This window comes from Chrysochloris asiatica, unplaced genomic scaffold (genome assembly GCF_000296735.1).
Source record: "Chrysochloris asiatica unplaced genomic scaffold, ChrAsi1.0 scaffold00372, whole genome shotgun sequence".
Lineage (NCBI taxonomy): Eukaryota > Metazoa > Chordata > Mammalia > Afrosoricida > Chrysochloridae > Chrysochloris > Chrysochloris asiatica.
The window spans coordinates 1,480,762-1,495,880 of NW_006408890.1; the positions used below are offsets into that span (position 1 = coordinate 1,480,762).

The 15,119-nt window shown below is 47.7% G+C and overlaps 1 protein-coding gene across 1 annotated transcript in view; it reads right to left on the minus strand.

Moving 5' to 3' along the window:
- Positions 1–2,805: 2,805 nt before the first annotated feature.
- Positions 2,806–15,119, minus strand: part of DHRSX (dehydrogenase/reductase (SDR family) X-linked) — a 130,182-nt gene continuing 117,868 nt past the window's right edge. The window contains exon 7 of the mRNA XM_006876269.1: positions 2,806–3,009. Coding sequence (XP_006876331.1) covers positions 2,806–3,009 — 204 coding nt within the window. The remainder of the gene's footprint in view (positions 3,010–15,119) is intronic.

The window sequence follows — 15,119 nt, forward strand, 5'->3', positions numbered from 1 at the left end:
TCGGAACCGACTCGATGGCACTTAACAACAACAACAACAGAGACGTGTCTGCAGTAAGCAAGCTGACATCTCACCATCCTCTCTCTTCGGAGAGGTGTTAGGTGGTTGCTTCTTCAACACTGAGTTGCCCATTCTCCTGCATCCCATGATCCTTACTTCCTAGAGCGCTCTGGTGGTCTCTCCTCTCAGACTGATTTCCTACATCCTAGGACTGAGACATGAGTGTCTGCAGGCCACTGAGGCAGGTGTTACCCGCTCCTTAAAATGATGCCTCGTCCCAGAGATGGTTCCCAAGCACCTACCCATGAAGAGGCGTCAGGCATCCCCAGAAGGGCCCAGGTCCCCCGACACTGAGAGATAACCGGCTGGAGTCCGGTCTCCACATCCCTGGGCAGCTCTCCTGTCCCCTTCATACCCTGGGGTGATGACAACCGCACGCAGGAGCCTCTGACACCGGACTGCACACATTCCTGGAACCACAGTGATGGTGCTGGTTCAGCAGAGCCCACCAGGCAGGCTGGACACCGGGGAAGAAGTGGGGGCCGGCAGGGCCTCATGCACATGTGTGGGGGTGCCTTCTTTCCTGGGCCAGCCGAGGTCACCTGTGGGATTTCTGTGTGTCTCTGCCTTTATCTATGTATCTGTGTGTCCTTCTGTTTCTGTCTCTATCTCGGAGTCTTGGTTCCTCTATTTCTGTCTCTCTCTGTTGATAACTATCTCTATCACTCTGTCTCTGTTTCTCTCTGTCTCTCTTGATCTCTGAGTCTTGGAACAAGTACACCCAGAGTGCTCCTTAGAAGCCAAGATAACGAGACTTAATCCCTCATACTTTGGACATATTGTCAGGAGGGATCAGTCCCTGGAGAAGGACATCTTGTATTGGTAAAGAGGAGGGTCAGTGAAAAAGAGGAAGACCCCCAACGAGATGGATTGGCATAGCTCAAGCATAACAATTGTGAGGTTGGTGTAGGACCAAGCAGTGTTTTGCTCTGTGCTGCACAGGGTCGGTAACGACTCAATGACACCTAACTATAACAACATGTGTTTAAAATGGTACTAATTCTTGGGAGTTTCCCTTATAAAACTCTGATGCATAAGAGTTGAAGAGCAAAGATGTCAGTTGGAGGACTAAGGCACACCCTGCCCCAATCCATGGTATTTTCAATAACCTCATATGCATGCGAAAGCGGGACAATAAATACAGAAGACCGTAGAAGAACTGATGCCTTTGAGTTACGGTGTTGGAGGAGAACATTACGAGTACCGTGGACTACGAGAAGAACCAACAGATCTGTGTTGGAAGAAGTGCAGCCAGAGTGCACCGTGGAGGCCAGGATGCACACACTTTGTCTCTCATACTTCGGACATATTGTCACGAGGGACCAGTCGCTGGAGAAGGCTATCATGCTTGGTAAAGTGGATGGTTAGTGAAAAAGAGGAAGACCCCCAACAAGATTCATTGGCACAGTGGCAGCAGTGATGGGCTCAAGTGTGGCAACGATTTTGAGGTTGGCACAGGACTGGGCAGTGTTTCGTTCTGTGGTGCACGGGGTCCCCATGAGGCAGAGCCAACTTGGCAGCTCCCAGCAACAACACAACACAGTCAAATAAGAATATCGAACACACCATGGACTTCCTGAAGAATGAGCAAATCCGTCTTAGAAGAAACACAACCACGACACTCCCGAGAATTGAGGATGGTTGAGACCTGCTCGCTGATTTCAGACACGCCATTAGGGAAGACCTACGGACGTGGGGGTGCCGGTGAGTCCTAAGCCCAAGACCGGCCCCTTGATTCCTTTCTTTGTGGAGGGAGGGCCCTGAGTAACAGATTTTGTGAGATCTGAAACAAAAACACAGGGACCCTGGTTCCAATTTTATAAAGATTTCCGGGACAGCAGTGTCCTGCGGATTGTACGGCTTCCTGCGTGATCGCCAAAAGTAGTGCAGACGTCGCCGTTGGTCCCACGAAATCGGGTTCATTCAGCGGGAAGTGACCGACATCCACCAAGAGACACATCCATATCCTCACCGCCGGGGTCTTTGCAAAGAGCGGCATCATCAGGGTGGGTGTTTGGCAGCTGGATAATGCAGTATCTTACCGCCTCCCCAAATAGAGGCAAAGACAACAGCCTTGGAAACACTGTGGAGCAGTTCCACTCTGCCTTACGCTGTGGCTCTGAGTCTGAAATGGAAATCATCTGGCCAGCAGCAGGCAATATTTATACAAGCAGACTGTGCCATCTCTCTCCTGTGGGGTGGATGATGGGGTTCCAACAACCCACCTTTTGGTTAGCACCCGAGTTCTCAACCACCGCTACCAGAGTCCCCTTCTGTCAAGATTAACCCCAAACTCCAAACCCACTGATTAACCCCATATAGTACCAGACAGCCACATCTTTCTCCTGTGGATGCTGGTGGATTCGAACTGACAACCTTGCTTAACCCACTGTACTACCAGGGGAAAATGCCTATCCTGTTTTGACTCATGCCTCCTGGTCCCCCGGAACCGAGTAAAGAAGACGACCTTGGATGAAAAGTTGTAATGATTCTTGGCACCTGCAACCACACAGAGAAGCAGCGTGGCGTCTTAGGGCCAAAAAGTTTACCCCCCTCGTCCACATTCTCTGAGTTCTGCTCAATGTTTACTTAACTCGTTCTTTTAATTGGCTATGATTTTCCAGTACTGGGCAGTCGGTCACAGAAAGCTCTGGAGGCTACTGGGCATTGGATATGTCAGCCCTGTGAGACTGTGAGACTCAGGGAGCAGCAGGCTGGCTCTGCAGTCTGGGCAGAGGGGAGCGGCTACCGCACGATGCCATCCTGGAAGACGTCCCGGATGCCGGTCATTTCACAGCTGCGAACCCATAGCTCTCGCTGAAGTGCTTCATCGTATGTGATCTCCAGGGACCTGGTCTCTTTCTCGTTGTAAAGGTACCGCCCACCAACTCCCTCGAGTTCGGGGGCTACGGCTGCGTAGATGGATGTCCGAGCCCCTTCATCGGGTGTCTGCAGGGATAAGAAGAGAAGACAGTGAGGTCAGAGCTCAGAGGGGACACTACTCCCCAAAACAAAACAAAAAAAAACCCAACTGCCAACCCCACAGCCAATGAATGAGCTGGTTTTGTAAAGGGTTTCACAGAAGCAGAAAATCTCCTTTCTCAGTTGGAGTGGCTGGTGGGTTTGAACCACTGATCCTGCAGTTTGCAGTCCAATGATTATCCTACAGAACCCCCAATCCTAGAAATCCTATTAAACTCTGGTTCATGGTAACACTAAGTGTCAAGAAGAACTGGGTTTTCATTGGCTCATGTTTCTGGAGATCACCAGGTCTTTCTTCTGAGGAAACTGTCTAGGTGAATGGGAACCTTTTCATGAGCAGCTGTGGACATTAACCATTTTACTACCCAAGAATGCCCATGCCATCTTCCAAATCACAAACCGGTTTCCATGGCGTTGGCTCTGACTCATAGCACCCCTGTGTGTGTCAGAACAGAACTGATCTCCACGGGGTTTTCACTGGATGATTTTTCAAAAGGAGATTGCCAGACCTTTCTTCCTACGCATCTGAGTGAACTCAAACCACAACCAAAGGTCCTGTGTTCATATTACTGTTGAGAAAATCCTGAGAAGTTCTTATAGAATGGTTGGTTTTGGGGGGGGGGGGGGAAATGCGATAGCCAGGTCTTTCTTCCAAAGCACCTCGGGGTGGACTTAACCCACCAACTTGTCGGTTAGCAGTGGATTGCTTTAACCATTCTGCCACCAGATCTCCTGCATTGATATTATTGTTGAAAAAATTCTGAAAAGTTCTAATAGAATGGCTGATTTTATTTATTTATTTTTTTTTTTAATTACCAGGTCTTTCTTCCTAAACACTTCTGGGTAGACTCAAACCCCTCACCTTTTGGTTAGCAGTGGTGTGCTTTAACCACTGTGCCACCTGTACTCCTGCCTTCATATTACTGTGGAGAAAATAATGAGACGTTCATAGAGTGGTTGGTTTGTGGGGGCGGGGGCAGGAGATACCTAGGATTTTCTTGAGGCAACTCTTTATGTACTGAAACCACCCCCCACCGCCACATTACCTTTTTGTGGGTAACAACCAATCACTTAACTATTTAAACCACCTACCCCTAAGCCTGTAGATGTGGCCTGCTTTGAAGACCTGCTTTTGTTAAGTGAATGAGGTTCTATCAGTGTTGTTGTTGTTGTTATGTGCTGTGGAGTCGGTTCCGACCCATAGCGACCCCGAACAGGGTTTCCGAGGCTGTAAATCTTTATGGGAGCAGAAAGCCTCATCTTTCTCCCGTGGAACAGCTGGGAGTTTCGAACTGCTGACCTTGAGGTTCACAGCCTGATTCGTAACCACTATGCTACCAGAGCTATCAGTATAGGGAGTCAGTCCTACTGTAGCACTATAGGATAAGCACTGGGCTGCTAACTTCAAGGTCAGCAGTTCAAATCCACCAGCTGCTCCTCAGAAACTGTACGCAGGGTCGCTGTGAGTCAGAACCGACTCTATGGCATTTAACAACATCTGTGCAGGTGGACCCTAAATCTAACCGCTTCTGATTTATGAAAAACAGTGTATATTAGACACAGTGAGAATCTTCTATAGAAAGAGGACCCTGGCATGTCCAGGGTTACAGAGTAGTAGAAATCCAGAGAACCGGTGTCCTCACTTGGGTCCACCCTGTGAATTGTGGGGATAAACTATTCCACTCCTAAATCTGCCCACACACAGTGTTTGTACTATGGGGGCACCAGGAGACTCAGATGTTCACATGTTGTTCTTGGCACTGATACAGATTCTCTTGGGTGAGACCTGCTATGTGTGCCAACAGGGTTTATAAACATGATTGGAAAATCAGAACCCCACTGTGCAGACAGTGGTCCTCACCGATAACCTTGTATCTTACCAACAGACATTGACCATAATGAACGTCCAAGTACGATTGCTTCTCAACGGTGGGCTAATGCCTTTCAAGTGACAAATGGATATTGAAATCCCAGATGGGAGCATTGGTTAGACGTTCAAGTCGACTCAGACATGCTTTGTTAAGAGATACCAGATCTACCTGTGAAAACCAGTGGAGCACAGTTCTACTCTGACACACATGGGGGCGCTGTAAGTTGGCTTCATCTCAGTAGCAGATGGTTTGGAATCCACTGGGTGGTGCAAAGGGTAAATAGCTAGGCTGATATACAGAAGTTCCTCGGAAGAAATGACTGGCAATCAACTCCAAAACCATCAGCCCTTGGAAACCCCGTGGCATGCCTTTCTGCTCTAGCCACACACACGGAGGTGTCATGAGTCACAATCTATTTGATGACGACAGGTTTTAGTAGGACTATGAGCTGTCGGTCACTTCACAGAAATCTTGCTTTTCACTATCCAGAGGAACCTCGGAAGAAAGGTCTGGCAATCATGAAGATGGCATAGGACTGGGCAGCTGGCTTCAGGGCACTAAACAGCAAAAGTTTTGCAGACACGTTCTTAAATGAGCTGCTCTGAGAAGTTTATTCTGTAAGACAGCAATGATCTCTTCTAGGGAACTTGAAAATTAATGTTGAGAGCCGGCACGGTACCCCAGACTGTTCCACACAATGCAGACCAGTCTGCTTCAGTAAGAGGGGCTCTATCTACCGTTGCTCCTTTCATTGGAAATAGAATACGGGATATATTTGACTCTCTGTTTCTGTAGACAAAGGAGCCCTGGTAATACAATGGCTAAGCACCTGCCTGTTAACCTAAAGGTCGGTAGTTCAAACTTACTCAGTGATTCCCCGTTGATTCATGCCTGAAAAGAAGAGTCTAGGCAAACCTATGGGGCCGTTTTACTCTTCCACATATGTAACAAGGCGATAATACTGTTTGCAGGGGATGTGTGCATGATACATTGTTTTGCGTGTTTAAGGAGGAGTTGGCAGATGTTGGTCCTGGTCATTGGTCCATGATAAGTTCCCTGGAGGTGTGCAAATGGTTTGCTACTTAGTAACCTAAAGGTTGGTAGATCAAACCCTCAAAGAGGGTCTGCGAGAGAAAGATCTGGTGATCTGTTCCCGTTAAGATGACAATCTAGGAAACCCCATGGGGCAGTTCTATTGTCACATACACAGTTACTGATGAGTGATTATCTACTTCCGGTTTCTCAACAACAACAAAACCCCTGTCTGTTTCAACCTTGTTAATTACCTTGATGTTCTAATCTCCCCCCTTGTTAATTACCGAGGAGCTATGCAGGATGGTAACAAATTGATACAGTGTTTGTGAGAGAGCATGTTGGTGATACATTGTTTTTAAGGAAGAACCTTGCAGATGGCTAAATGATAAGATCGCTGCATGCGCCAACAGTTTGCCATTAACTACTCCATACAGAACCTACCAGACCGTGAATCACATGGTCTGCGGTCCAAGCCCACCAGCGAGCGGCTCTGTGGGAGAAAGATGAGGCTTTCTACACCCTTGAAGATTTAAAGCATCCAAAACCTTATACAGGGTTGATGTGAGTCAGAACTGAGTCCATGGCACTTAACAACAACTAACCCAAAGACTCTGTAGGAGACAGATCTGGATATCTTCCCCCTGCTAGACCCCAAGGAGATGTTCCATTCTGTCATGTGGGGTCCCTGAGTGGGAATCGAGTCGACAGCACCCAACAACAAGGAACTGACCAGATAACCTGGGGCAGTGAACTAAGGGTTGTGAGGTTGAACCCATTGAGTGGTGCAGCAGAAGAAAGGCCTGGCAACCTTCTCCCATAAAGGTTTAAAAAACCAAAACCCACTGCCGTGCCGCCGAGTCGATTCCCACTCCCAACAACCCTAAAGGACAGAGAAGACTGTCAACCTCTACGGAAACAGATGGCCTCATCATTCTTCCGCACAGTGGCTGGTGGGTTCGAATAGCCGACTATAAGGTCAGCAGTCCGACATTTACCATACTGAACTTCCAGGGTCCAACAAACACAGATGACAGCCTAGGACACCTGATGAGGCAGCTCCTGGTGTGGGACTGTAGGATAAGCACTGGACTACTAACCACAAGTCTGGCAGTTTAAACCCACCAGCCACTCCTCGGAAACCCCGTACAGAGTTGCTAAGAGTCAGAACTGACTCAACAGCACTTAACAACAACAACAAAACAAAAATGTGCCATCAAACCCAAGACCTGAGTATATCACGTACCATTGACACCCACTGACTTTGAGATGAGAGAAAGAAGAGGAAGGGTCGGCTGGTCTGAAGTTTAGGGAGTTGTGTGAATGCTCAAGCCCGAGGACCCTGACCTACACACTGGGGGCTAGAGCTGAGAGTGAAGCAGTCAGCTGCTCTGAAGCACAGGGAGGCATGCAAGACCTCCCAAACTTGCAGCTGGTACCCAGGTGCCCTAGCTTGGATGGCTAGCTGACCAGAACTCGACCGGATGAAGATAAAGCAGTCTGACACTGTGAGTAAGCATAAATGGCTACAATTGGATGAACAGGACCTTTGCTTACAAATGCAGCTGCTCAAATCTCCAACCGAACTGGAAGATTTCTTCATATCAAGGATCAAGCTTGATCGGGGTTGATAGGGACGGACAGTTTAGACATGGTCTATCAGCAATGGGACAATAAAGGCACAAGACCTTTTGAAAGTGTTGAAGAGCAAAGATGTCAGCTTGAGGACTAAGGTGCACCTGACCCAAGCCATGGTGTTTTCAATAGCCTCATATGCATGCGAAAGCATATATAAGGAAGACCATAGAAGAATTGATGCTTTTGAGTTATGGTATTGGAGGAGAATATTGAAAGTGCCATGGGCTGCCAAAAGAACCAACAGATCTGTGTTGGAAGAAGTGCAGCCAGAGTGCTCCTTGGAGGCCAGGATGGCCAAACTTCGTCTCTCATACTTAGGACATATTGTCAGGAGGGACCAGTTGCTGCAGAAAGATATCATGTTTGGTAAGGTGGAGGGTCAGAGAAAAAGAGGAAGACCCCCAACAAGATGGATTGGCCAAGTGGCAGCATCAGTGGACTCAAGCGTGGCAACAGTAGTGAGTTTGGCCCAGAATCGGGCAGTGTTTCGTTCTGTTGTGCATAAGATTGCTATGAGTAAGTACCGACTTAATGGCACATAACAACAACAACAACAAATAAAGGCACAAAGTGGCTGGCTTACAAGCTTTCAAGAGTGTGCTTAGCTTCAGAATGGGGCGGGTAAGGTAGAATCCCCACTGGAGAATTTTCCTCTTGTCCAGATGGGTCTGGTGAAAGGGGGTGGGGGAGGATGGGGATAGGGGCTTATGATTCAATTGTAAGTACTTGTTAGCAGGGTTAATTGTGACTGTCACAACTGTAATTGTAGAAGATGTGTAACTTAAAGGTGGGAGTAATTAATTTTCATTTCGGGAACAGAGGATATCAGGACTATCAAGAGGGAAGAGCATGAGTGAAGCGTGGGACCCTAACCAGAAAAGCACTTACAACAGAGATGGAGGCAGAGGCGACGGCATAGAGAAACAGATCAGCTGAGGACTCCAGGCTCAGGGACTGAGAAAGGCTGTGTGCCCACAGGAACAAAGGAGGTTTGCAAAATGTGCCCTTTGGACATTTAAATGAATATATATTTTTTGTTCTGTATGTGTACATCAAATAGTTTGCTTTGATCACGTGTGACAAATAAGACATCAAAGGGAAGCCACAGGGTGGAAACAAGGTAACTATTGTTACAAGGCAGAGAGTGTAAACATTGAGATGAAACAAAATGTATGATTGATCAAAATTAAAGCTGATGATCTTGGGAAGAAATATTCATTAAAATGTGAAGAAGGAAAAATTGAATATGTCAGTTGTTAGTCTGCAAAGGGACTGGGTCAGGAAGGGTGAGTTATTCACAGGTGATGTTGCCCCCACCTTGTCTTCCGATTCAGAAGGTTTTCAGTGGCTAACTTTCAGATGATTGCCAGGTCTTTCTTCCTAGTCTTCCTTAGTCTCAAGGCTCCACTGAAACCTGTCCACCATGGGTGATGCTGCCGGGATTTGAAATACTGATGACAAAGCTTCCAGCACTCTCTCGAGATCCTGAGGGTTTTCCATGGCTAACTTTCAGACGATTGCCAGGTCTTTCTTCCCAGTCTTCCTTAGTCCAAAATCGCCGCCGAAACCCATCCACCATGAGTGAACTCCTGTTGGCATCGCTTCCAGCATTCAATACTGCCTCAGAGGGACGTTAAACTGGTTACCACGGAGTCATTCCTGGCTTGGGGACCCAATGACTCCTGGTCCAGTCCCTGTGTGCATTGAACTGCTGGGATCCACAGCTTTCCTTAGCTGATTTTTCTAAAACTATTCTCCATGCCTTTCTTCTTAGTCTGCCTGAGTCTGGAAACCTGTTCAGCAACCGAGTCACACACACGCCTCCACAGACAGATGGGCTGTGGCTTTGCATAGGCCGGAAATCGAACCCGAGTCTCCCACGTGGAAAGCGAGGATTCTACCGCTGACCCACAGCTGCCTTCTCCAGAACGACACTGTGAAGAATGTTTTGCTGTGACTAGTAGGAGTCTCACTGGTCAGTTTTCAGAACGAGAACTCCAGGACTTTCTTCCTAGGCTCTCTTAGTCTGGAAGCTTCGCTGAAATCGGTTCAGGATGAAAACCACTCACACAGACAGACAGGTGGTGGCCCCACATGGTCAGGAGTTGAACCCAGGTTTCCCTCATGAAAGGAGAGAATTCCAGCCGTGAGTCATCATCGTCTTGTCTGTCCTCAACATTTGTCCAGAAATGCTCTCGGCATTTCTACCCACATGCTCATATCTACCTGCAGAGGCAGCCCTGGGGGTCCTGTCTTCCCTAGTATGATCCTTCCTTGCTCATTCCCCTCGCTCCACACAGGCTCGTGCCCACCACCACTTGTGAACTGAGGCTTTCTCCACGGTCAGCTTCCTGACACACAAGATGGGTACAGCAAATCAAAGAGAAACAGCCCACATTTCCTGAGTCTGATTCGGGCAGTCAGGGGCAGGATGGTACCTGTACTACAGGTAATGAGCATGTGGAAGCACACAGGCCGGGCACTGAAGAGGGTTGACCCTGGAGTCCACCCCACCCACAGTTAGTCTCTGACTTTACAATGATCTGGAAGCCACCTTGACCCACTCCATCTGTCGGATTGTCATATCGTTGTGGCTTGGGTATTGCTGTGATGCTTGGAAGCTCTGCCCCCGGGATCTCCAATCCCAGTAGGATTACCTATGGTGGACAGGTTTCAGTGTAACATCCAGACTGAGACAGACTAAGAAGAAAGGCCTGGCAAATGACTTCCTAAAAATCAACCAATGGAAATCCTGTGGATCCTAACAGAACACTGTATGATATAGAGATAGAAACAATGTCATCAGTGTTTCAAATCCCAGCTGGGTCATCTATGGTGGACAGGTCTCAGCAGGGCTTCCAGACTGAGACCAACTAGGAAGAAAGGCCTGGCAAACGACTTTTAAAAATCAGTCCATGAAAATCCTATGGATTAAAATAGAACGTTGTCCAACAAAGAGCCGGAAGCAATGTCATGAATATTTCAGATACCCACAGGGTCACCCATGGTAGACAGGTTTCCGAGGAGCTTCCAGACTAACACACACTAGGAAGAAAGGCCTGGCGACCTATTTCCTAAAATCTGCCAAAGGAAATCCAATGAATAACACAACAGAACACGGTCTGATAGAGTGCTGGAAGCTATGGCACCTGTATTTCAAATCCCAGCAGGGTCATCCAAATGGACAAGTTTCAGTACAACTTCCAGACTAAGGGAGACAAGGAAGAAAGGACTGGCGGTCTACATCTGAAAATCATCCAGTGATGAACCCTGTGAATCACAACAGAACAGTGTCTGACAGAGTGCTGGAAGCTACGACACCCGCGTTTCAAATCCCAGCAGGGTCACCCATGGTGGAACACATTTCAGTGGAGTGTCCAGACTAAGAGAGACAAAGAAGAAAGGCCTGGCAATCTACATCTGAAAATCATCCAGTGATGAACCCTGTTAATCACAACAGAACAGTGTCTGATAGAGTGCTGGAAGCTACGGCATCCGTATTTCAAATACCAGCAAGGTCACCCACGGTGTAATGGATTTCAGTGGAGCTTCCAGACTAAGAGAGACAAGGAAGAAAGGACTGGTGATCTACCTCTGAAAATCAGTCAATGATAAGCATTGTGGATGGATCACAACAGAACATTGTCTGATAGAGGGCTGGAAACAATGATGCCAGTATTTCAAACACCAGCAAGTTCACCCATGGTGGACAGGTTTCAGAGGGAACTTCTAGACAGAGAGTAGGAAGAAAGCCCTGGGGATCTGCTTTTGAAAACCAGCCAATTAAAACCCAAAGGATCACAACAGAATTGATACAAGGCTATAAGACATCCCAGCAAGATTTTGCATACAGCAGAGTCATCTGTGGTGGGCAGAGTTCAACAGAGCTTTCAGACTAAGAGAGAATAGGAAGACAAGACTGGCGATATTCTGAAAATCAGCCAGTGAAAACCCTGTGGAGAAAACCAGAACATCATCCGATATTGTGCTGGATGGATCCTTGGGTGGAACAGACTATGAAGCACACCACTATTAGCTGAAAGGTCGGTGGTTGCAACCTATCCAGAGGTATCTTGGAAGAAAGTCCTGGAGATCTGCTTCTGAAAGTCACAGCCTTGAAAACCCTGTGGAGCAAAGTTCTTCTCTGACACACACCGGGTGTATGTGTGTGTGTGTGTGTGTGTGTGTGTGTGTGTGTGTGTGTGTCGTGAGTCAGAGTCACCTCGACAGCAACTCATCACAACACTAAACCTAGGAAGAAAGGCCTGGTGGTGTATTCCGGAAAATCAGCCCACGATAAAGAGCACTGTGGATGAGAACAGAACATTGCCCGATGCACAGTCTTTGGAGAGACCCTCAGGAGGGGTCCATCTCTGGAGGAGGACGCCGGGTTTGTTGAAGTAGGGGGGCCAGTGTGAGCAAGGGTGACCCTCGGTGAGATGGTTTGGCACGGTGGCCGCCCCGATGGAACTGAATGTACGAGGGATCGTGAGGGTGGAGCAGAACCGGGGTTCATCGCCTTCTGTTGTGCATGGGGTTACCATGAGTCGGGGCCGTGGTGACGGCACCTCACCATCAACCCCAGATGTGCGGAAGCTGAAACTGTCACAAAAATCCATTTACACGCGTGTGTGAAGCTCAGAGAGGAGCAAGGAGTCTTATGTCAAACACGAAGGCAGGGAAGGGGACTGATTTCACTCCGGGCATGTGTGCTGTGACCTACTTACCACAGGGTGGAGCAGACACGCGGATGGAGGGGCTGGGGACCCCACAAAAGCCAAGGTCCAACCATATCAGAAGCCCCTTTGTCTTCCCTCCACCCCAGCCCCCTTAGTTTCGTAATTTGTTAATTCTGCATAATGATAAATCTCTCATAAAGCTGTTCTGCAATTTACCAACATAATCTATGGTGAAGCAGCTCCCAACTGTAAAGATCCTATAATTATGTCATTATACCACATTCATGCCTTCCTGTATATAGCACGCGGTTCCAACCAGCGCCCGGAAATTCTACTCTGTGTTCTGTTGACTTCTCTTTGCATTTCTTCCTTTTTTTCCCCCCCTTCCTTCATGCTCTTGCGTTCAACCATGTACCCACACATAGCCCATCTTCTATCAACCCCAGGGTGGGAGAGGGGGTACCTTAAAAGGATCCCTTCTTGACCCAAACAGCCAGTGGGGCAGCAGTTTGGTAACCGTGGGTGTACTGATGAATTAAAGTTGAATGGTCGCTTGGCATCTAGGTCCTGAGATGCTCAGAGTGACTTCCAAACAGCCATCCTACAGCAGAGCAGAACTGCCCCATCGAGTATCCACAACTGCCACCTTCATGTAAGAAGCCCAGGTGGTGTTGCGTGTTAAGCGCTGAGCTGCTAACTACAAGGTTAGAGGTTCAAATCCACTAGCCAGTTCAAGGAAGAACGATGAGGTTGTCTACTCCCATGAAGACCGACAGACGGCCTCACAAACCCTATATAGGGTGGTTATGAGTTGGAATTCAGTTGATGGCAGCGAGTTCGTGTGGTTGGTTAGCTTATCTTTACATTAAGTTGGCTCTGTAGGATAAGCACTAGACTGCAAATCACTAAGTTAGCAGTTCGAACCTATCAGTCGCTATGAGGTAGAAAGGTGAGGCTTTCTGCTCCCGCAAAGATTTAAAGCCTTGGAGAGCCTATAGGAGGTCGCTCTGTGAGTCAGAACCCATTCGAGGGTACCTTACAACCACCAGAACAACAGTCTTCAAAGAAGCAGATTGTAACATCTTTCTCCCTGTTGCTTGTTGTTAAGTGCCGTCGAGTCGGTTCTGACCCGTAGCGACCCTGTATAGGGTTTCTGAGAAGCCGCTGGTGAGCTTGAACCGCCGACCTTGCAGTTCAAACGGCTTTGCATTGTGACGCATTAACCCACAGCGTCACACCCGGACTCCATCTTTCTCCCTGGGTGGGTTCAAATCATTAGTCTCTTGCTTCGCAGATGTATGCTTCACCCCAATGCAAACAGAAACCCAGTCTATTTCTCTCATGTCGATTCTGACTTGTAACAGCCTTCGGGGACCTAGTAGATATGCCCCATTGTGGTTTCAAGACTTTAAATCTTTATGAGAACAGACTGCACGATCTTAATCCCAAGGACGGGCTGATGGGTTTGAACCTTTTGTATTCCATTTAAGCATTTACAGAAAGTCCACTATGGCAACAACATTCTTCCTTAACATATAAACTTAAAAGCTTAGATGCTTAACTTTCAGAATCACAGAAACACCCAAGCCACCACAGTTTGACAAACTCGCAGATGCAGGGAGGGTGAGAGAAAACGAAGACCCCGGACAAGATAGATTGGCCCAGTCGCCGCAACCGTGGGTTCAACCACAGAAACCACCATGCGGGCGATGCACCACCGGGCAGAACTACGTTCTGTTGTGCATCAGGTCAGTATGAGCTACAACCGACTTGACGACACCTAACAACAACAAAGAAGTTCTGAGAGCATCCCAGGAGGACGGGGGCAGCATTTTCCTTGGAAACGTTAAGACAGAATTAAGGGCAGCACAGTGAAGATTGGCTGAGAAGAGAAAAGCCAGCGGGAACCGCCCACGCGTACCAACGCTAAGACTGGATCAGACAGACAATTATCTGAGGAGAAAACCATCAAAAAGTGGCAGACACCTCAGCGATGCACCAAACCTGAACAGAGAAGCTGAAAGCTGACTTAGAATCAGTCTTCCGGAAATTCTTCCAGCCCCGGAGGGTTTTCAAAAGAAAATCCTTCTCGGTTTTCAAAAACAACCAGGTCTGTGATATTTAGACCATTTAAAAACAGCAGATAGGGAAAAGACAAAACAGAAAAGCTTCCCAATTCTTTGTTCCTTCTGTTTCATGTTTTCACAAATGATCAAAACGTTAGCAATCAGACCTAACGAGCATGGTATATAGGAAGGACAAGCCCAGCCTTCCCCCACTGCCCTGATATGTAGTAACACAAAGTCCTCAATAAAATGACTGGGAAATCAAGGCCAATTACAGAGCGATGCACTGAAGACGGTCATACGACAATCAATCTAACGTCTGATGGAACCTAGCGGTACCTCAGAAGAAAGTCCTGGCAATCTCCTGAAAAATTATCCATCGAAAAACGCATGGCGCTCAGTTCTCTTCTGATTCATACAGGGAGCCACGACACGGAGTCTACTCTCTATCTGTTTGGGTGTTTCTTTTTCAGTACCATCCTTGTACCAATGGTAAACATGCCTAGATACTACATAAAAGATTGGAGGTTAGAGTCGATCTAGAGGTACCTTAGAAAAAATGCCAGGAGATCTATTTCTAAAAACCATCCACTGAGAACCCTGTGGGCACAGTTCTACTCTGACACACACGGGGCACAATGAGTGGGATCTACTTATGAAAAAGCATCCACTGAAAACCCTGTGGGGCACAGTTCTACTGTGACACACATGAGGCACCATGAGTGGGATCTACTTATGAAAAATCATCCACTGAGAACCCTGTGGGGCACAGTTCTACTCTGACACACACA